Here is a 21581-nt window from a genome sequence, read left to right as displayed (position 1 = left end):
GTGTGCTGTAGTATTGTTGGTAAATATTTCTACATGTGGTCAAAAACGCCATATTTATAAGCATGGACACTGCAGGGAGTTGAACCCCGTTCCAGTGGTATGGAAGTACCTGTACCAATGTCTTTTGCTTTTTTATGGCCTTCGGGGAAAGAAACATCCTTCATTGCAACACATTTGATGTGGACATGCAGCTGTTAATCATGGGATGGTAATTACTCACAAGTGTGTTCAGGACAAAAGGTTGCGTTTGTTTTTTGAATGTCATGAAAATCCAATAAAATGTTGTTGCAATGAAGGAAAAAAGAACCCCTGTGTGTTACAATACTTGAGTGGAGAAAGTCATTGTAGTTTTACTATGTTAAAGCAGCTTGTTGGTTTGTCAGTACACAAATAAAATTAAGGCCTTAAGTTCTCTTCAGCACTTCCCACCTATTAGCATTTCCTGTGCTAAGCTAACTACAACTAGCTAAGGGTGAAGGGTCTCGACCGTCTAGTCTGGAAACGATGGACAAGAGAATCACCCAGAATGTTGGTGTGTTCCTGCGAATGATACAAATGTAGACTAGATGTAGAGCAGCAGACTAAAACAGGCCTACAAACCCCTGAGGTCATCGTCTGGTTTGGTCTGCATCGCTTCTTCGTGGTGCAGAACTCAGCAGCTCAGGTGGTCCAGCGGAAGAGAAACACAAACAGTTGCTAATCAGACCAACTCGGATTGTTCACTGACTTCTAACGTGTGACTGAACAAGCGAAGCACATTTGCTTCTGTGTCAGAAACTCCATTGTAGTTTACATCACATCATGCATAACTGTCTGTCTGTCTATTATTACATAATTGAGGTTATTTTACATCAAACAAGTGGAAAACACACTCACCTGTTTGTCCCTGGTGGTTGACAGCAGCTCCGGTGGTGGACATACAAGAAAGAGAGAGAATCTCAGGTTAGTCTGAGCTTGAATTATTGAAGTCAGGATGTTACATGGATCAACAAGAGTCTGTGAAGCTCAAGAGAAGTTGCTCTCACCTTTTTCTGGCTGAGAAAAAGAAGCGGTTAGTAAACTTGAATGAAATTCTATGCATGAATATCATGTAGTCAGATACTGTATATCACTTAGCTGAAGAGGCTCGCCCCACCAAGGCTGCTGTTGTTGAAATCAGCCTGTGGTGCTGAGGTCACTGCTTCCTAAGCCAGTGAGTCAGGTGCAGGTGGGGGCCATCGTCTTCTCCCCCAGCAGTGGCAGCAGGTCCTCCCCCACGCTGAGTGACGCTCGACAGGGTCGTCTCACACCCTCCTCCTCTTTTGGCCCTACACAAAAACACACTGCTTACACTCTCCGTCTGATATCAGCTGATCAAAGCCAGGCTGCAGGGTGTTGATGACAGAGTGTGTGTGTGTTTGTATTGGAAGTTATTTTTCAGGCTGAACTTACATAGTTGTGGGAGGCCGACCAGTCCGGGTGCTGCTGGGTGTGAAGCTCCTTCTCTTTTTTGGCCTTTTCATAGTATTTGGCTTTCTCAGCCATAGAAAGAGACTTCCACTGTGGACACATGACAATAAGTTAGCACACACACACACACACACACAGGAAGATCCTGGGACACTGGTGTCTGTCCTGACAAAACTGGTTACCCAACAACTGTGATACTCTAAGCAGTACAAGTATTTGTCCATATGTGGGTGTCAGGCTGGGTTTGGCCCATGAATGAACACATTGCTGTGTGTATCGGCTCCCGTAAAGGTTCAGGTATGACCGCAGCATCACTAGAACCAAACTAAGTCAGCTGGCGTCCCAGTGAGGGAGCACGTACCCTCTGTCCCACCAGCGTGTTGACGTCTGCATAGTTCCTCAGGCTCAACTCTGCCTTCACAAGTTCCCTCTGCTCTTGTAGGTACAGCATGAAGGCGTTGGGGGGCTTCTTGACGTAGGGTCTGTCCACAGGCTTCCCAGCCTTCCTCTTTCTATGGAAACACAGAAGAAAGCACAGACTGTGAAGGAAGTGTGTGTCTTCTGAAGGAAAATAAGAAGGAAAGCAGAAGAAGAGTTCTGTAACATCCTCCATGTTGATACTTTGTTGTACATGAACGCCCATTAAAAGAGACGTTAGAACACATTTGTGTGGACAAAGAACTCTAAACAGCTGTTCTGAGACCAGTTCTTTCATGGTTCCTCTGTCGGTCCCACCACCGCTCTTCATCACACGTGAACTTACTTAGTCGTGGTGGCGTTGGGTTCTGGTCTGACGGGTGCTGCTGGTCCTGGGACGCCGCCATTAATAGGCCACTGACGAGGCAGGCACTGTGGAGAGAGAGGCCATGACACACACACACACACACACACACACACACACACACACACACACACACACACACACACACACATCACTCTTTATTGTCTCCACTGATGAAGGTTGTCAGTTGTGGCGGTGACTCGTGTCACAGACACACCCGGTTTATTGCTTCACCCCCACTGGACTGAGTGTGATGTCACTTTGGAGACGACATATTTGGGTCTTTAGCAGTTGTGGACAGTAAATGAGCTGAGTTGTAACTGAATACGCAACAGTGACAGTACTTTTACCTTCTTCCCACTACAATGAGAGGGAGGAACTGTGCTTTCACTCTGTTTGCCTGCAGCTGGTTCATGACTACGTATTCTACCTCGACTGAACTCAACAAGTTGTTTGTTTAAACATCAGAGAACATTCAAACATCAGAGAACATTCAAACATCAGAGAACAAGTTTAAAAATGGACACAATGAGCGAAGACACATTACCACATTCTCCATCAGTATCCTGGATCTCTTGTACTTTTACTTGTTAGAGCTTAAATACTTTTGTGAATACTAGAAGTACTCAGATGTCCTCTCACCTGGTTATAGACTTCTGCTGCTGGAAACGGCAGCATGGCGTAGGGATACCACCACTGGCCGCAGAACATCATCGGCCCCAGGGGGGCGTAGCCACCATAGACTCCAGTGGGTGGCTGGGTGGGGACGTGTTGCCACCAGTCAGGTTGAGGAGGTGAAGAACGTGAAGGAGGTGCAGGAAGTGGAGGAGTTGAAGGAGGTGGAGGAGTTGAAGGAGGTGGAGGAGGGGAAGGAAGTGGAGGAGTTGAAGGAGGTGAGGGAGGGGAAGGAGGTGGAGGAGTTGAAGGAGGGGAAGGAGGTGCAGGAGGTGGAGGAGGTGAGGGAGGTGCAGGAGGTGAGGGAGGTGCAGATTGTGAAGGAGGTGAGGGAGGTGGAGGAGGTGAGGGAGGTGCAGGAGGTGAGGGAGGTGCAGGACGTGAGGGAGGTGCAGGACGTGAGGGAGGTGAAGGAGGTGAGGGAGGTGCAGGAGGTGAAGGAGGTGAGGGAGATGCACGAGGTGCAGGAGGTGAGGGAGGTGCAGGAGGTGAGGGAGGTGCAGGAGCGCCTGGAGCCCCCATAGTGTCTGGAGCAGCTGGACTCGCTGGACTCTTGTTGTCCAGCACGTCAGAGACCATCTCGATGAGAGTGGACGCCACGTCCTCCCACTCCAGGCCATCGATGAACTCCTGAATGATGGAGAGGGTGGACTCCATGATGGAGCCCAGCAGGACGACTCTGACCTGAAGGTTGTTGAAACACAGCGACAGGAAGCTGCTTAGAGACTCTTGTAGAACTTTTACTGAGCCAACACACATTCATTGTTATGGATGAAGACACTTAAGAATATAAAACAGAGCAAAGTACAACATTCAAATGCTGCTTCCATAGGAAAAAAAATCATGATGAATGTATTATTCATGTGATAAAACTCTGAAAAGAGCCCATATCAAGTACTTTTACTCTGAAGACTACGTCCCTTGCCTTTCACTTCACTCATAGTCATTTTAAATGTATTGTTAATTTTCCAGTTGCCTTTTAACCCTCTTTCTACTGGTGTTTCATGACATTTCTGAGGTAAATCATGTATTGTCTCCTATTTAAAAGCCACAGTTACAAGTTAGCTGGAAGATGAAGATTCATTCAGAACACGACCATCAGCTGATCAAATCTGATGCATCAACTGGAATTAATTCTCATTACGTTACTGTTTGAATGCATCTCTGAAGTATTTTTTTTTGAAGAATTTGACTTCTTTTATTCAAGAAAATGAATCTGAAGTCTTCTGTTCATGTACAGAGGCAACATTTCAAAAATATTCTCTCTCAGTTTCGTTTATTTTAGTTGTAATGAGTTTACTAGCATGATGAGAGCGCTTGTACTGAAAAACACAGAAATGAGCAACAGTAACAGAGCGGTGATCAACCAGCATTCGCACGTGTCATGAAGGAGCCAATGGCAGCAGCAGTTACATTGATCAGACACCAGTCACAAGACGCCGATTCTCCTCCACACCAGGTTCTGACCACTAGAAGGCGCCAGTTCCAATTAAACTACATCCGACACTTTAATCTGCAACAACAGCTCTGGCATTAACATGCTGCTTTCAGCTGAAGCAAAATAACCTGACAACATGAGTTTACTTCCGGTGTTTTATTACTTTAAATCAATAAAATTAAAACAACAACAACAAAATACTCACCGACTGAGTCCAACAGCTTCAGGAGGAAACTCGTCGATTTATTCTCCGTAAAATCAGGATTTAAGAGGGTTTTCAGCAAAGTTTGACGCTCGCTTGTGTTCAGGAAGAAGAAGCGGTGCACCAACTGACGGAATCAGTTTGGTTTTATATTTTCAACCAGGTGTCAGGGTACGTCATTATGGCGTCACACGCTGCGCGGAAGCTGTGATCAAATTTGAATCAAAGCAATTAAAAGTAGTTGCACCCGGCATGACGTCATCGTGTCACTTCAATGCTGCCTTTAATGAGAAAGGGATGCCAGACAATCGTTAAAATTTGGAGTGACGTAGATCGTTTGAACTCGCGATAATTGACCCGGTCTTCGTCGGTGATCCATCGGTAGGCCAGAGATTCCTCCTGTAAGATTTCCCACGAAGATTCATGGTTTATATTCCATGTTATCACCGTTGGTAGTAACGGATCATCAGATCTCCGATGTCCTGTGAATGCAACTTCAAATCCATCATCTACACATCACGATGCTATGAAATTAACATGGTGAAATGACTTGAAATTATGAAAGGGCCTTACTAGAGAAAAATACGCATTATTCTTTTAGTTTTGTTGTGTCTTATGTTGATACAGCGTCTGTTTGTATTCATTAGAGTGCATATTTGTTTTATTTTAAAGAATTATTGTTTTAGAAGGATTATGAAAAACAAAAACTCTAAATTGAAGTGTTAGCATAGCTGCATGCTACAAGAGCTCTGAAGCCTATGACAGCCTGACACGTGACCAGGGAGCTAAAGTGTGGATACATTTTTACACAGAATCGTTTGTAGTTTGGTCCAAAGTGTGTATTCCTGGATAGCGTATGTTTGTGTTTCTGTAATATTTCAGTCAGATTAGACGTTGTGTTTCACGCCTCTTCAGACCTTCAGATGTTTGATTGATGTATTAAAGGTTGCATGATGAAAATGTTTCTGAGTAATGAGCCTTTCAATGAACCCCTCTACCTCGGCTGCTCTCACACCCATTTCTTGCGCGGTTAGCAAAGTCTACATTGAACTTCATTGTCATTTCTGTCTCAGTTCGCCTGTTGTGCTTCCCTGTCTGTTCTTTCACCATCCAGCTCCCTCTGAGTGCTTTCGAGTTGGTATTTTTTCCCTCTTTTTAGTTACTGTCTTTTTTTTGTGTTTTTTTAAATGTCCTCTTCCGGTTTGGGTCCAGCTCCACCGGCAACTTAACAAAAGCAGAGGATCACGTTGGGCACTCGTCCTGCCAGCTTTAATACTGTTCAGGCTGGACACACCAGTTACCCTTTGGGAGAGAGTTCATTTAATAATGAATAATTTGTGTTTCCGTAGGAGACCTTGATGGGATGTACAGTGTACACCCCCATCCCTTTCATTATCATACTTAACCCTGTATTTTTAATCATATAATAATGAGTCAGACATATGTAGATTAGCCACGTCAACGTCTCAGAGGACACCTGGTTTCTCTTGTAACTCTTGTAAGACAAAACTTCCAGCACAACGATTAACTCACACAAGTGATGTCAAATAAATGATGACATGTTGATGAAATCATCCCTCTAAATGCAAATCTGAACCAATCCTGTACCAGTAAGCTCCAGCGATACTTCAGGTGACCGTGTCTGTACGATCAGTCGCTAATCTAGAGTTAACATGGCTCATTCATGTACAAACACCACATGACCCATTCAAGTTATGATGTCTAGAAATTCATGTTGCTAAAACTATTATAATTGCCAGCAGGTCGTGTTATAGCCTCAGTACCAGTTACCTGTTTGAGTTCAAACATCCTCAAGTGTTCTGAATAAGGAAAAGCTTTGCATTTACAGAGACAAATCAGGTACAAGAGCTGCAGGATTTTTGCAGGAACTGCTATGGAACCACAGTGACTCTGATGAGGGTCCGCGTGTGTTGCAGCGTGTGGTCATTTTAAATACATGTTGCCATGTGAAATAAAGAAGTTTCAATTTTCCTCTAAACCTACACAGTGCCTTTAAATGTTGATAAAAGTTCCTATACTTTCACCCTTGACACTGAAAACAGGACACACAGAGGACACAGAAATCCTCGAGTTCCTTTATCTTTGCTCCCCAGCTCCCCCTGGTGACGGCCAGGCAGCAACGCAAGCTCAAAAGAGAGACTCAACAAGCAAACATAATAGGGTCTTCGCCTGAGGTACCTTCATGCTCAGGCCCTAATTAATAGAATAGAATAAGACAGAATGCCTTTATTGCCATTGCATCGTCAGATACAACGAAAACAGGGTGAATTATGAATTATGAACAAAGACTTTTATTTTTTTGCTTAGTTTAATGGAGTCCTGTTATTTAATTCAGTTTTTAATCTATGAAAAGTGCCAGGTACTACATGTGTCTCCAACATTTAATCCATTCTAAGTTCATATATCAAACCTTACAGTACTGGACATTGTTTGGGTGGGTTTGAGACTGTGTGCTGTAGTATTGTAGGTAAATATTTCTACATGTGGTCAAAAACGCCATATTTATAAGCATGGACACCGCAGGGAGTTGAACCCCGTTCCAGTGGTATGGAAGTACCTCTACCAGTGTCTTTTGCTTTTTTTATGGCCTTTGGGGAAAGAAACATCCTTCATTGCAACAGCATTTGATGTGGACATGCAGCTGTTAATCATGGGATGGTAATTACTCACAAGTGTGTTCAGGACAAAAGGTTGTGTTTTTGTTTTTTGAATGTCATGAAAATCCAATAAAATGTTGTTGCAATGAAGGAAAAAAGAACCCCTGTGTGTTACAATACTTGAGTGGAGAAAGTCATTGTAGTTTTACTATGTTAAAGCAGCTTGTTAGTTTGTCAGTACACAAATAAAATTAAGGCCTTAAGTTCTCTTCAGCACTTCCCACCTATTAGCATTTCCTGTGCTAAGCTAACTACAACTAGCTAAGGGTGAAGGGTCTCGACCGTCTAGTCTGGAAACGATGGACAAGAGAATCACCCAGAATGTTGGTGTGTTCCTGCGAATGATACAAATGTAGACTAGATGTAGAGCAGCAGACTAAAACAGGCCTACAAACCCCTGAGGTCATCGTCTGGTTTGGTCTGCATCGCTTCTTCGTGGTGCAGAACTCAGCAGCTCAGGTGGTCCAGCGGAAGAGAAACACAAACAGTTGCTAGTCAGACCAACTCGGATTGTTCACTGACTTCTAACGTGTGACTGAACAAGCGAAGCACATTTGCTTCTGTGTCAGAAACTCCATTGTAGTTTACATCACATCATGCATAACTGTCTGTCTGTCTATTATTACATAATTGAGGTTATTTTACATCAAACAAGTGGAAAACACACTCACCTGTTTGTCCCTGGTGGTTGACAGCAGCTCCGGTGGTGGACATACAAGAAAGAGAGAGAATCTCAGGTTAGTCTGAGCTTGAATTACTGAAGTCAGGATGTTACATGGATCAACAAGAGTCTGTGAAGCTCAAGAGAAGTTGCTCTCACCTTTTTCTGGCTGAGAAAAAGAAGCGGTTAGTAAACTTGAATGAAATTCTATGCATGAATATCATGTAGTCAGATACTGTATATCACTTAGCTGAAGAGGCTCGCCCCACCAAGGCTGCTGTTGTTGAAATCAGCCTGTGGTGCTGAGGTCACTGCTTCCTAAGCCAGTGAGTCAGGTGCAGGTGGGGGCCATCGTCTTCTCCCCCAGCAGTGGCAGCAGGTCCTCCCCCACGCTGAGTGACGCTCGACAGGGTCGTCTCACACCCTCCTCCTCTTTTGGCCCTACACAAAAACACACTGCTTACACTCTCCGTCTGATATCAGCTGATCAAAGCCCGGCAGCAGTGTGTTGATGACAGAGTGTGTGTGTGTGTGTGTGTGTGTTTGTATTGGAAGTTATTTTTCAGGCTGAACTTACATAGTTGTGGGAGGCCGACCAGTCCGGGTGCTGCTGGGTGTGAAGCTCCTTCTCTTTTTTGGCCTTTTCATAGTATTTGGCTTTCTCAGCCATAGAAAGAGACTTCCACTGTGGACACATGACAATAAGTTAGCACACACACACACACACACACACACACACACACACACACACACACACACACACACACACACACACACACAGGAAGATCCTGGGACACTGGTGTCTGTCCTGACAAAAGTGGTTACCCAACAACTGTGATACTCTAAGCAGTACAAGTATTTGTCCATATGTGGGTGTCAGGCTGGGTTTGGCCCATGAATGAACACATTGCTGTGTGTGTCGGCTCCCGTAAAGGTTCAGGTATGACCGCAGCATCACTAGAACCAAACTAAGTCAGCTGGCGTCCCAGTGAGGGAGCACGTACCCTCTGTCCCACCAGCGTGTTGACGTCTGCGTAGTTCCTCAGGCTCAACTCTGCCTTCACAAGTTCCCTCTGCTCTTGTAGGTACAGCATGAAGGCGTTGGGGGGCTTCTTGACGTAGGGTCTGTCCACAGGCTTCCCAGCCTTCCTCTTTCTATGGAAACACAGAAGAAAGCACAGACTGTGAAGGAAGTGTGTGTCTTCTGAAGGAAAATAAGAAGGAAAGCAGAAGAAGAGTTCTGTAACATCCTCCATGTTGATACTTTGTTGTACATGAACGCCCATTAAAAGAGACGTTAGAACACATTTGTGTGGTCAAAGAAATCTAAACAGCTGTTCTGAGACCAGTTCTTTCATGGTTCCTCTGTCGGTCCCACCACCGCTCTTCATCACACGTGAACTTACTTAGTCGTGGTGGCGTTGGGTTCTGGTCTGACGGGTGCTGCTGGTCCTGGGACGCCGCCATTAATAGGCCACTGACGAGGCAGGCACTGTGGAGAGAGAGGCCATGACACACACACACACACACACACACACACACACACATCACTCTTTATTGTCTCCACTGATGAAGGTTGTCAGTTGTGGCGGTGACTCGTCTCACAGACACACCCGGTTTATTGCTTCACCCCCACTGGACTGAGTGTGATGTCACTTTGGAGACGACATATTTGGGTCTTTAGCAGTTGTGGACAGTAAATGAGCTGAGTTGTAACTGAATACGCAACAGTGACAGTACTTTTACCTTCTTCCCACTACAATGAGAGGGAGGAACTGTGCTTTCACTCTGTTTGCCTGCAGCTGGTTCATGACTACGTATTCTACCTCGACTGAACTCAACAAGTAGTTTGTTTAAACATCAGAGAACATTCAAACATCAGAGAACATTCAAACATCAGAGAACAAGTTTAAAAATGGACACAATGAGCGAAGACACATTACCACATTATCCATCAGTATCCTGGATCTCTTGTACTTTTACTTGTTAGAGCTTAAATACTTTTGTGAATACTAGAAGTACTCAGATGTCCTCTCACCTGGTTATAGACTTCTGCTGCTGGAAACGGCAGCATGGCGTAGGGATACCACCACTGGCCGCAGAACATCATCGGCCCCAGGGGGGCGTAGCCACCATAGACTCCAGTGGGTGGCTGGGTGGGGACGTGTTGCCACCAGTCAGGTTGAGGAGGTGAAGAATGTGAAGGAGGTGCAGGAGGTGAAGGAGGTGAGGGAGGTGCAGGAGGTGGAGGAGGTGAAGGAGGGGAAGGAGGTGGAGGAGTTGAAGGAGGTGGAGGAGTTGAAGGAGGGGAAGGAAGTGGAGGAGTTGAAGGAGGGGAAGGAAGTGGAGGAGTTGAAGGAGGGGAAGGAAGTGGAGGAAGTGCAGGAGGTGAGGGAGGTGCAGAGTGTGAAGGAGGTGAGGGAGGTGCAGGAGGTGGAGGAGGTGAGGGAGGTGCAGGAGGTGGAGGAGGTGCGGGAGGTGAGGGAGGTGCGGGAGGTGAGGGAGGTGCAGGAGGTGCAGGAGGTGAGGGAGGTGCAGGAGGTGAGGGAGGTGCAGGAGCGCCTGGAGCCCCCAGAGTGTCTGGAGCAGCTGGACTCGCTGGACTGTTGTTGTCCAGCACGTCAGAGACCATCTCGATGAGAGTGGACGCCACGTCCTCCCACTCCAGGCCATCGATGAACTCCTGAATGATGGAGAGGGTGGACTCCATGATGGAGCCCAGCAGGACGACTCTGACCTGAAGGTTGTTGAAACACAGCGACAGGAAGCTGCTTAGAGACTCTTGTAGAACTTTTACTGAGCCAACACACATTCATTGTTATGGATGAAGACACTTAAGAATATAAAACAGAGCAAAGTACAACATTCAAATGCTGCTTACATAGGAAAAAAAATCATGATGAATGTATTATTCATGTGATAAAACTCTGAAAAGAGCCCATATCAAGTACTTTTACTCTGAAGACTACGTCCCTTGCCTTTCACTTCACTCATAGTCATTTTAAATGTATTGTTAATTTTCCAGTTGCCTTTTAACCCTCTTTCTACTGGTGTTTCATGACATTTCTGAGGTAAATCATGTATTGTCTCCTATTTAAAAGCCACAGTTACAAGTTAGCTGGAAGATGAAGATTCATTCAGAACACGACCATCAGCTGATCAAATCTGATGCATCAACTGGAATTAATTCTCATCACGTTACTGTTTGAATGCATCTCTGAAGTATTTTTTTTTGAAGAATTTGACTTCTTTTATTCAAGAAAATGAATCTGAAGTCTTCTGTTCATGTACAGAGGCAACATTTCAAAAATATTCTCTCTCAGTTTCGTTTATTTTAGTTGTAATGAGTTTACTAGCATGATGAGAGCGCTTGTACTGAAAAACACAGAAATGAGCAACAGTAACAGAGCGGTGATCAACCAGCATCCGCACGTGTCATGAAGGAGCCAATGGCAGCAGCAGTTACATTGATCAGACACCAGTCACAAGACGCCGATTCTCCTCCACACCAGGTTCTGACCACTAGAAGGCGCCAGTTCCAATTAAACTACATCCGACACTTTAATCTGCAACAACAGCTCTGGCATTAACATGCTGCTTTCAGCTGAAGCAAAATAACCTGACAACATGAGTTTACTTCCGGTGTTTTATTACTTTAAATCAATAAAATAAAATAAAAAAACAACAAAATACTCACCGACTGAGTCCAACAGCTTCAGGAGGAAACTCGGCGATTTATTCTCTGTAAAATCAGGATTTTAGAGGGTTTTCAGCAAAGTTTGACGCTCGCTTGTGTTCAGGAAGAAGAAGCGATGCACCAACTGACGGAATCAGTTTGGTTTTATATTTTCAACCAGGTGTCAGGGTACGTCATTATGGCGTCACACGCTGCGCGGAAGCTGTTATCAAATTTGAATCAAAGCAATTAAAAGTAGTTGCACCCGGCATGACATCATCGTGTCACTTCAATGCTGCCTTTACAGAGAAAGGGATGCCAGACAATCGTTAAAATTTGGAGTGACGTAGATCGTTTGAACTCGCGATAATTGACCCGGTCTTCGTCGGTGATCCATCGGTAGGCCAGAGATTCCTCCTGTAAGATTTCCCACGAAGATTCATGGTTTATATTCCATGTTATCACCGTTGGTAGTAACGGATCATCAGATCTCCGATGTCCTGTGAATGCAACTTCAAATCCATCATCTCCGCATCACGATGCTATGAAATTAACATGGTGAAATGACTTAAATTATGAAAGGGCCTTACTAGAGAAAAATACACATTATTCTTTTAGTTTTGTTGTGTCTTATGTTGATACAGCGTCTGTTTGTATTCATTAGAGTGCATTTTTTTTAAAGAATTATTGTTTTAGAAGGATTATGAAAAACAAAAACTCTAAATTGAAGTGTTAGCATAGCTGCATGCTACAAGAGCTCTGAAGCCTATGACAGCCTGACACGTGACCAGGGAGCTAAAGTGTGGATTCATTTTTGCACAGAATAGTTTGTAGTTTGGTCCAAAGTGTGTATTCCTGGATAGCGTATGTTTGTGTTTCTGTAATATTTCAGTCAGATTAGACGTTGTGTTTCACGCCTCTTCATACCTTCAGATGTTTGATTGATGTATTAAAGGTTGCATTATGAAAATGTTTCTGAGTAATGAGCCTTTCAATGAACCCCTCTACCTCGGCTGCTCTCACACCCATTTCTTGCGCGGTTAGCAAAGTCTACATTGAACTTCATTGTCATTTCTGTCTCAGTTCGCCTGTTGTGTTTCCCTGTCCGTTCTTTCACCATCCAGCTCCCTCTGAGTGCTTTCGAGTTGGTATTTTTTCCCTCTTTTTAGTTACCTGTTGTTGTTTTGTTTTTTTAATGTCCTCTTCCGGTTTGGGTCCAGCTCCACGGCAACTTAACAAAAGCAGAGGATCACGTTGGGCACTCGTCCTGCCAGCTTTAATACTGTTCAGGCTGGACACACCAGTTACCCTTTGGGAAAGAGTTCATTTAATAATGAATAATTTGTGTTTCCGTAGGAGACCTTGATGGGATGTACAGTGTACACCCCCATCCCTTTCATTATCATACTTAACCTTGTATTTTTAATCATATAATAATGAGTCAGACATATGTAGATTAGCTACGTCAAAGTCTCAGAGGACACCTGGTTTCTCTTGTAACTCTTGTAAGACAAAACTTCCAGCACAACGATTAACTCACACAAGTGATGTCAAATAAATGATGACATGTTGATGAAATCATCCCTCTAAATGCAAATCTGAACCAATCCTGTACCAGTAAGCTCCAGCGATACTTCAGGTGACCGTGTCTGTACGATCAGTCGCTAATCTAGAGTTAACATGACTCATTCATGTACAAACACCACATGACCCATTCAAGTTATGATGTCTAGAAATTCATGTTGCTAAAACTATTATAATTGCGAGCAGGTCGTGTTATAGCCTCAGTACCAGTTACCTGTTTGAGTTCAAACATCCTCAAGTGTTCCGAATAAGGAAAAGCTTTGCATTTACAGAGACAAATCAGGTACAAGAGCTGCAGGATTTTTGCAGGAACTGCTATGGAACCACAGTGACTCTGATGAGGGTCCGCGTGTGTTGCAGCGTGTGGTCATTTTAAATACATGTTGCCATGTGAAATAAAGAAGTTTCAATTTTCCTCTAAACCTACACAGTGCCTTTAAATGTTGATAAAAGTTCCTATACTTTCACCCTTGACACTGAAAACAGGACACACAGAGGACACAGAAATCCTCGAGTTCCTTTATCTTTGCTCCCCAGCTCCCCCTGGTGACGGCCAGGCAGCAACGCAAGGTCAAAAGAGAGACTCAACAAGCAAACATAATAGGGTCTTCGCCTGAGGTACCTTCATGCTCAGGCCCTAATTAATAGAATAGAATAAGACAGAATGCCTTTATTGTCATTGTATCGTCAGATACAATGAAAAAAGGGTAAATTATGAATTATGAACAAAGAATTTTTTTTTTTTGCTTAGGTTAATGGAGTCCTGTTATTTAATTCAGTTTTTAATCTATGAAAAGTGCCAGGTACTACATGTGTCTCCAACATTTAATCCATTCTAAGTTCATATATCAAACCTTACAGTACTGGACATTGTTTGGGTGGGTTTGAGACTGTGTGCTGTAGTATTGTTGGTAAATATTTCTACATGTGGTCAAAAACGCCATATTTATAAGCATGGACACCGCAGGGAGTTGAACCCCGTTCCAGTGGTATGGAAGTACCTCTACCAGTGTCTTTTGCTTTTTTATGGCCTTTGGGGAAAGAAACATCCTTCATTGCAACAGCATTTGATGTGGACATGCAGCTGTTAATCATGGGATGGTAATTACTCACAAGTGTGTTCAGGACAAAAGGTTGTGTTTTTGTTTTTTGAATGTCATGAAAATCCAATAAAATGTTGTTGCAATGAAGGAAAAAAGAACCCCTGTGTGTTACAATACTTGAGTGGAGAAAGTCATTGTAGTTTTACTGTGTTTAAGCAGCTTGTTGTCTTGTCAGTACACAAATAAAATTAAGGCCTTAAGTTCTCTTCAGCACTTCCCACCTTTTAGCATTTCCTGTGCTAAGCTAACTACAACTAGCTAAGGGTGAAGGGTCTCGACCGTCTAGTCTGGAAACGATGGACAAGAGAATCACCCAGAATGTTGGTGTGTTCCTGCGAATGATACAAATGTAGACTAGATGTAGAGCAGCAGACTAAAACAGGCCTACAAACCCCTGAGGTCATCGTCTGGTTTGGTCTGCATCGCTTCTTCGTGGTGCAGAACTCAGCAGCTCAGGTGGTCCAGCGGAAGAGAAACACAAACAGTTGCTAGTCAGACCAACTCGGATTGTTCACTGACTTCTAACGTGTGACTGAACAAGCGAAGCACATTTGCTTCTGTGTCAGAAACTCCATTGCAGTTTACATCACATCATGCATAACTGTCTGTCTGTCTATTATTACATAATTGAGGTTATTTTACATCAAACAAGTGGAAAACACACTCACCTGTTTGTCCCTGGTGGTTGACAGCAGCTCCGGTGGTGGACATACAAGAAAGAGAGAGAATCTCAGGTTAGTCTGAGCTTGAATTATTGAAGTCAGGATGTTACATGGATCAACAAGAGTCTGTGAAGCTCAAGAGAAGTTGCTCTCACCTTTTTCTGGCTGAGAAAAAGAAGCGGTTAGTAAACTTGAATGAAATTCTATGCATGAATATCATGTAGTCAGATACTGTATATCACTTAGCTGAAGAGGCTCGCCCCACCAAGGCTGCTGTTGTTGAAATCAGCCTGTGGTGCTGAGGTCACTGCTTCCTAAGCCAGTGAGTCAGGTGCAGGTGGGGGCCATCGTCTTCTCCCCCAGCAGTGGCAGCAGGTCCTCCCCCACGCTGAGTGACGCTCGACAGGGTCGTCTCACACCCTCCTCCTCTTTTGGCCCTACACAAAAACACACTGCTTACACTCTCCGTCTGATATCAGCTGATCAAAGCCAGGCTGCAGGGTGTTGATGACAGAGTGTGTATGTGTGTGTGTGTGTGTGTGTGTTTGTATTGGAAGTTATTTTTCAGGCTGAACTTACATAGTTGTGGGAGGCCGACCAGTCCGGGTGCTGCTGGGTGTGAAGCTCCTTCTCTTTTTTGGCCTTTTCATAGTATTTGGCTTTCTCAGCCATAGAAAGAGACTTCCACTGTGGACACATGACAATAAGTTAGCACACACACACACACACACACACACACAGGAAGATCCTGGGACACTGGTGTCTGTCCTGACAAAACTGGTTACCCAACAACTGTGATACTCTAAGCAGTACAAGTATTTGTCCATATGTGGGTGTCAGGCTGGGTTTGGCCCATGAATGAACACATTGCTGTGTGTGTCGGCTCCCGTAAAGGTTCAGGTATGACCGCAGCATCACTAGAACCAAACTAAGTCAGCTGGCGTCCCAGTGAGGGAGCACGTACCCTCTGTCCCACCAGCGTGTTGACGTCTGCGTAGTTCCTCAGGCTCAACTCTGCCTTCACAAGTTCCCTCTGCTCTTGTAGGTACAGCATGAAGGCGTTGGGGGGCTTCTTGACATAGGGTCTGTCCACAGGCTTCCCAGCCTTCCTCTTTCTATGGAAACACAGAAGAAAGCACAGACTGTGAAGGAAGTGTGTGTCTTCTGAAGGAAAATAAGAAGGAAAGCAGAAGAAGAGTTCTGTAACATCCTCCATGTTGATACTTTGTTGTACATGAACGCCCATTAAAAGAGACGTTAGAACACATTTGTGTGGACAAAGAACTCTAAACAGCTGTTCTGAGACCAGTTCTTTCATGGTTCCTCTGTCGGTCCCACCACCGCTATTCATCACACGTGAACTTACTTAGTCGTGGTGGCGTTGGGTTCTGGTCTGACGGGTGCTGCTGGTCCTGGGACGCCGCCATTAATAGGCCACTGACGAGGCAGGCACTGTGGAGAGAGAGGCCATGACACACACACACACACACACACACACACACACATCACTCTTTATTGTCTCCACTGATGAAGGTTGTCAGTTGTGGCGGTGACTCGTCTCACAGACACACCCGGTTTATTGCTTCACCCCCACTGGACTGAGTGTGATGTCACTTTGGAGACGACATATTTGGGTCTTTAGCAGTTGTGGACAGTAAATGAGCTGAGTTGTAACTGAATACGCAACAGTGACAGTACTTTTACCTTCTTCCCACTACAATGAGAGGGAGGAACTGTGCTTTCACTCTGTTTGCCTGCAGCTGGTTCATGACTACGTATTCTACCTCGACTGAACTCAACAAGTTGTTTGTTTAAACATCAGAGAACATTCAAACATCAGAGAACATTCAAACATCAGAGAACAAGTTTAAAAATGGACACAATGAGCGAAGACACATTACCACATTATCCATCAGTATCCTGGATCTCTTGTACTTTTACTTGTTAGAGCTTAAATACTTTTGTGAATACTAGAAGTACTCAGATGTCCTCTCACCTGGTTATAGACTTCTGCTGCTGGAAACGGCAGCATGGCGTAGGGATACCACCACTGGCCGCAGAACATCATCGGCCCCAGGGGGGCGTAGCCACCATAGACTCCAGTGGGTGGCTGGGTGGGGACGTGTTGCCACCAGTCAGGTTGAGGAGGTGAAGAACGTGAAGGAGGTGCAGGAAGTGGAGGAGTTGAAGGAGGTGGAGGAGTTGAAGGAGGTGGAGGAGGGGAAGGAAGTGGAGGAGTTGAAGGAGGGGAAGGAGGTGGAGGAGGTGAGGGAGGGGAAGGAGGTGGAGGAGTTGAAGGAGGGGAAGGAGGTGCAGGAGGTGGAGGAGGTGAGGGAGGTGGAGGAGGTGAGGGAGGTGCAGGAGGTGAGGGAGGTGCAGGAGGTGCAGGAGGTGAGGGAGGTGCGGGAGGTGAGGGAGGTGCGGGAGGTGAGGGAGGTGCGGGAGGTGAGGGAGGTGCAGGAGGTGGAGGAGGTGAGGGAGGTGCAGGAGGTGAGGGAGGTGCAGGAGGTGCAGGAGGTGAAGGAGGTGAGGGAGGTGCAGGAGGTGAGGGAGGTGCAGGAGGTGAGGGAGGTGCGGGAGGTGAGGGAGGTGCAGGAGCGCCTGGAGCCCCCAGAGTGTCTGGAGCAGCTGGACTCGCTGGACTGTTGTTGTCCAGCACGTCAGAGACCATCTCGATGAGAGTGGACGCCACGTCCTCCCACTCCAGGCCATCGATGAACTCCTGAATGATGGAGAGGGTGGACTCCATGATGGAGCCCAGCAGGACGACTCTGACCTGAAGGTTGTTGAAACACAGCGACAGGAAGCTGCTTAGAGACTCTTGTAGAACTTTTACTGAGCCAACACACATTCATTGTTATGGATGAAGACACTTAAGAATATAAAACAGAGCAAAGTACAACATTCAAATGCTGCTTACATAGGAAAAAAAATCATGATGAATGTATTATTCATGTGATAAAACTCTGAAAAGAGCCCATATCAAGTACTTTTACTCTGAAGACTACGTCCCTTGCCTTTCACTTCACTCATAGTCATTTTAAATGTATTGTTAATTTTCCAGTTGCCTTTTAACCCTCTTCCTACTGGTGTTTCATGACATTTCTGAGGTAAATCATGTATTGTCTCCTATTTAAAAGCCACAGTTACAAGTTAGCTGGAAGATGAAGATTCATTCAGAACACGACCATCAGCTGATCAAATCTGATGCATCAACTGGAATTAATTCTCATTACGTTACTGTTTGAATGCATCTCTGAAGTATTTTTTTTTGAAGAATTTGACTTCTTTTATTCAAGAAAATGAATCTGAAGTCTTCTGTTCATGTACAGAGGCAACATTTCAAAAATATTCTCTCTCAGTTTCGTTTATTTTAGTTGTAATGAGTTTACTAGCATGATGAGAGCGCTTGTACTGAAAAACACAGAAATGAGCAACAGTAACAGAGCGGTGATCAACCAGCATCCGCACGTGTCATGAAGGAGCCAATGGCAGCAGCAGTTACATTGATCAGACACCAGTCACAAGACGACGATTCTCCTCCACAACACCAGGTTCTGAGCACTAGAAGGCGCCAGTTCCAATTAAACTACATCCGACACTTTAATCTGCAACAACAGCTCTGGCATTAACATGCTGCTTTAAACTGAAGCAAAATAACCTGACAACTTGAGTTTACTTCCGGTGTTTTATTACTTTAAATCAATAAAATTAAAACAACAACAACAAAATACTCACCGACTGAGTCCAACAGCTTCAGGAGGAAACTCGGCGATTTATTCTCTGTAAAATCAGGATTTTAGAGGGTTTTCAGCAAAGTTTGACGCTCGCTTGTGTTCAGGAAGAAGAAGCGATGCACCAACTGACGGAATCAGTTTGGTTTTATATTTTCAACCAGGTGTCAGGGTACGTCATTATGGCGTCACACGCTGCGCGGAAGCTGTGATCAAATTTGAATCAAAGCAAATAAAAGTAGTTGCACCCGGCATGACGTCATCGTGTCACTTCAATGCTGCCTTTACTGAGAGAGGGATGCCAGACAATCGTTAAAATTTGGAGTGACGTAGATCGTTTGAACTCGCGATAATTGACCAACTGACGGAATCAGTTTGGTTTTGTTTTGTTTTCAACCAGGTGTCAGGGTACGTCATTATGGCGTTACGCGCGAATATGACGTCACACGCGACGACGCGCGCATCGTTGTGCCGGAAGAGGAAAAAATATTGAATTAATGCAATTTTTTAACTCTTGTAACGTCGCGCTTTGGCCACTTAGATAAACTGCTTTAAAGGAACTTGTCGTATTTCAGTACACAAATAAAATTAAGGCCAAAAGTTCTCCTCAATAGTTCGATCATTAGCATTTCCCACACAGAGCTACTGCACTGTGGTGCAGTGGTTTGCACTGTCGCCACTCTACCATAGTGTTTTTAGGACAAAAAGTATGTCTGAAATAATACCCTGTGAGAAAGTTCTGCTCCGACACTAAGAATATCACGTTTTGTTCTGACCAGTGTTTTAAGGGGAGGTTTTTATTTGGTTCTCCAAATGTTCTTCCTGAATGTTGGATGAAATTCTCCAAAATTCTAAAAATGTTATATATTAACATCCTCAAAGTACTATTTAAAAGTTGATTTTATTATTAAATAATAATGAAAAATAAACATGAACATATTCTTGTTTTATTAAATTTAAATCCATTTATTTCAGAACCTGTAGGTATTTGTCGGCTGCCCTGCTTACTAAATCTGCCAGGTGATTGAGGGAAATACTGCGACACTTGCCTGAGACGTAGTAGAAGTAGAGAAGGAGTAGAAGTAGAAGTCAGTTTCAACAATTAACAGGCCGCTCAAATGTGCACTTAGGTTCCCTCCACTGCTCCTGTGACCCTCAACCATCGGCTGCTAATATCCCAGCTGATGTTCATTTTAACGTCAATAAATACACTTCAGTGTGAGCTCTTTCTGCTACCTGTCTTGCAAACAATTTAATGGGAAAAGCTCTTGTTTTCATGCTTTGTAAATGAAAGTCTTGCGCGGATGAATGCTTCACGTCTGAACCCCTCTGATCAGAGACATTTGACAACAGCTCCATCTAGTGTCATGTAGGTGAAAACACAACTGCCCGTAATTCCTGCAAGTAGATCCATCGTCATCATCGTCGTCGTCGTCGTCGACATTATCAAAGTGCTACATGTAAAAAGAAGTAAATTCCTTCCAGACTGGAAGCTTTTATTATCTTTTTTTTTTTTATTAACCCCTCTGTGGAACTTGCCAACCACCACTAATCAGACCTGCTGTTTATGTGATAAAATGAGACACCGACTCCTTCATTATCTGCGCTGCTCATCCCGGAGCCTCGTTCAAACGGACACATCAGCGTTTGAAATGCAGTCTGACGTGGCGACTGCATATAAATGTGAACGCCCTCGTTTGAACTTTAAATCTCATTTTCAGTTGTAGTTTTAAAGCCTCAGAGCAGGAAGAGGAACAGATTCTGCGGTGTTAAAAAATAAATCAGTGAGTGTCAGAGGGGAAATTAATATCAGGGAATAAGTTGGAAAACCCCACTGCCTGTGAGATAAATATACTTTTGCTATGATTCATAAACTATTCTATCTACTGGATGTTAACTCAAACTACCCTGAGGTGAATATGCCTCTGCATAAAGCTGCTGGTTGTATGTTCAGCTCCATTAAAAAAAAATCTTCTTTTTACTTAAAAAAAACATTGATTTCTAATATTTTCACAAAAAACAGAGCGAATATATGAAGTAGTTTGACCAGTGCAGATCATCTTTTGTGGTTTGTATTCCCTCAGTAAAACACCAATGAATACATGCATGCACTTTTTATCAATGAAATAATCTTTCCTTAAATTTTTACCCTCACCATTTAACCACTGTAACTTTTCATAATTTCTCTCAGACCTACCGATTTTACTTGCGTGTGCTGCTCTTTGTTTTGTTTTATTTCCCGCTGCAGATACTGATGTTCCCTCTTAAAGGATGGGAAACGTGAATGATCATTTGAATTGATCCGTTTTATACCTTTCTATGGCATTCATTGCACGGGAATATGATTCAGATTAAAAAGTAAGGAGGGAAAAATATGACCACTGAATGTTTAATGTTTGTTTTATAATTATTCACATCTGCGTCAGCAAGACAACATTTATGATTAAACCAATCTGCAATGTTTACTGGATCCCTTTATTTTAAATCTTAAATTTCAGCCCACAGAAGTGCCTTGGGTTCTCCTTCTTACAAAAGATTGTTCTGGATAAAAGAGTAGCAGTAGGCAGGACATTCTGCGCCATATTGATGCCAGAGCTGTGGTGTTTTATTGCAGTTGTGTGTGCTGCTATCAGGCTAGTTGATGTGGTAAAATGCATCCTTTGGACTGTGGGATTTACTTGAAGTCAAATCCAACTTAAAGTGATTCACCAACTTTTTTGAGATGTGATTATTGTCCATTTATTTTAGTGTCAGACAAGCAGATGGAGACTCTTCTCTCCTCTGTGTGCTGCGAGGAGCTACAGATCCCCACCGCAGTGTTGCCTGCTAATTAGCTTAGCTGCAACGAATGCTAGCAGTTGGGCAGCAGAGAAAGCTGTCTAAAAAGTCATCAAACACACTCCATCTGTTGCATTCAAACAATGAGGGTTGTGTTAAA

General features: G+C 44.0%; 3 protein-coding genes and 1 long non-coding RNA gene across 5 annotated transcripts; all 4 read right to left on the bottom strand.

Annotated features, from left to right (window-relative positions):
• Window positions 1-973: 973 nt before the first annotated feature.
• LOC147257278 (uncharacterized) lies at window positions 974-4654 on the bottom strand. Its single transcript, XM_086210154.1, has 6 exons — window positions 4549-4654; window positions 2873-3589; window positions 2213-2298; window positions 1811-1961; window positions 1432-1539; window positions 974-1307 (listed from the first exon to the last, which is right to left on the bottom strand). Exons 2-6 carry the CDS (start codon window positions 3560-3562, stop codon window positions 1284-1286), a joined length of 1059 nt encoding a protein of 352 aa, XP_086066280.1. The 5' UTR covers window positions 3563-3589; window positions 4549-4654; the 3' UTR covers window positions 974-1283.
• Window positions 4655-7229: 2575 nt separating this feature from the next.
• Window positions 7230-11696, bottom strand: LOC147257277 (uncharacterized). Of its 2 annotated transcripts, XR_015117464.1 has the most exons (7): window positions 11582-11696; window positions 9923-10621; window positions 9291-9376; window positions 8889-9039; window positions 8462-8569; window positions 7895-8325; window positions 7230-7677 (listed from the first exon to the last, which is right to left on the bottom strand). XR_015117464.1 is itself a non-coding variant. In XM_086210153.1 (6 exons), the coding sequence occupies exons 2-6, from the start codon at window positions 10592-10594 to the stop codon at window positions 8302-8304; spliced, it is 1041 nt and encodes a 346-aa protein (XP_086066279.1). In that variant the 5' UTR covers window positions 10595-10621; window positions 11582-11696; the 3' UTR covers window positions 7230-8301. The 2 variants fall into 2 exon arrangements, 1 of the variants encoding a protein (XP_086066279.1); XM_086210153.1 differs by having other exon boundaries at window positions 7230-8325.
• Window positions 11697-15012: 3316 nt separating this feature from the next.
• Window positions 15013-15987, bottom strand: LOC147257276 (transcription factor 7-like; the record flags this gene model as incomplete). The annotated part of the gene is made up of 3 exons (XM_086210152.1): window positions 15013-15346; window positions 15489-15596; window positions 15874-15987. Coding segments are annotated over 3 exons (246 nt in total), but the record flags the coding sequence as incomplete, so codon positions are not given.
• A 1-nt stretch (window position 15988) lies between these two features.
• Window positions 15989-17289, bottom strand: LOC147257275 (uncharacterized). The gene is made up of 3 exons (XR_015117463.1): window positions 16906-17289; window positions 16276-16361; window positions 15989-16024 (listed from the first exon to the last, which is right to left on the bottom strand). It is a non-coding gene; the product is annotated as an uncharacterized LOC147257275 (long non-coding RNA).
• Window positions 17290-21581: the final 4292 nt, after the last annotated feature.

The sequence above is a fragment of the Aulostomus chinensis genome, chromosome 8 (assembly GCF_037954235.1).
Source record: "Aulostomus chinensis isolate RoL2024-O1b breed Wild chromosome 8, RoL_Achi_v1.0, whole genome shotgun sequence".
NCBI classification, from domain to species: domain Eukaryota; kingdom Metazoa; phylum Chordata; class Actinopteri; order Syngnathiformes; family Aulostomidae; genus Aulostomus; species Aulostomus chinensis.
Note: the sequence above shows the minus strand (reverse complement) of the source record. Positions and strands in the feature narration are given on the sequence as shown.

What these genes read in the sequence shown, in the direction of transcription:
- LOC147257278 (XM_086210154.1), bottom strand. Translation starts at nt 3,562, where the DNA reads ATGGAGTCCACCCTCTCCATCATTCAGGAGTTCATCGATGGCCTGGAG. An exon ending in ACACGCTGGTGGGACAGAGG is followed by an intron (nt 1,540 to 1,810) that starts GTACGTGCTCCC and finishes ATGTGTCCACAG; the next exon opens with TGGAAGTCTCTTTCTATGGC. An exon ending in GGTCGGCCTCCCACAACTAT is followed by an intron (nt 1,308 to 1,431) that starts GTAAGTTCAGCC and finishes GTTTTTGTGTAG; the next exon opens with GGCCAAAAGAGGAGGAGGGT.
- LOC147257277 (XM_086210153.1), bottom strand. Translation starts at nt 10,594, where the DNA reads ATGGAGTCCACCCTCTCCATCATTCAGGAGTTCATCGATGGCCTGGAG. An exon ending in CAGCAGAAGTCTATAACCAG is followed by an intron (nt 9,377 to 9,922) that starts GTGAGAGGACAT and finishes CTCTCTCCACAG; the next exon opens with TGCCTGCCTCGTCAGTGGCC. An exon ending in ACACGCTGGTGGGACAGAGG is followed by an intron (nt 8,570 to 8,888) that starts GTACGTGCTCCC and finishes ATGTGTCCACAG; the next exon opens with TGGAAGTCTCTTTCTATGGC.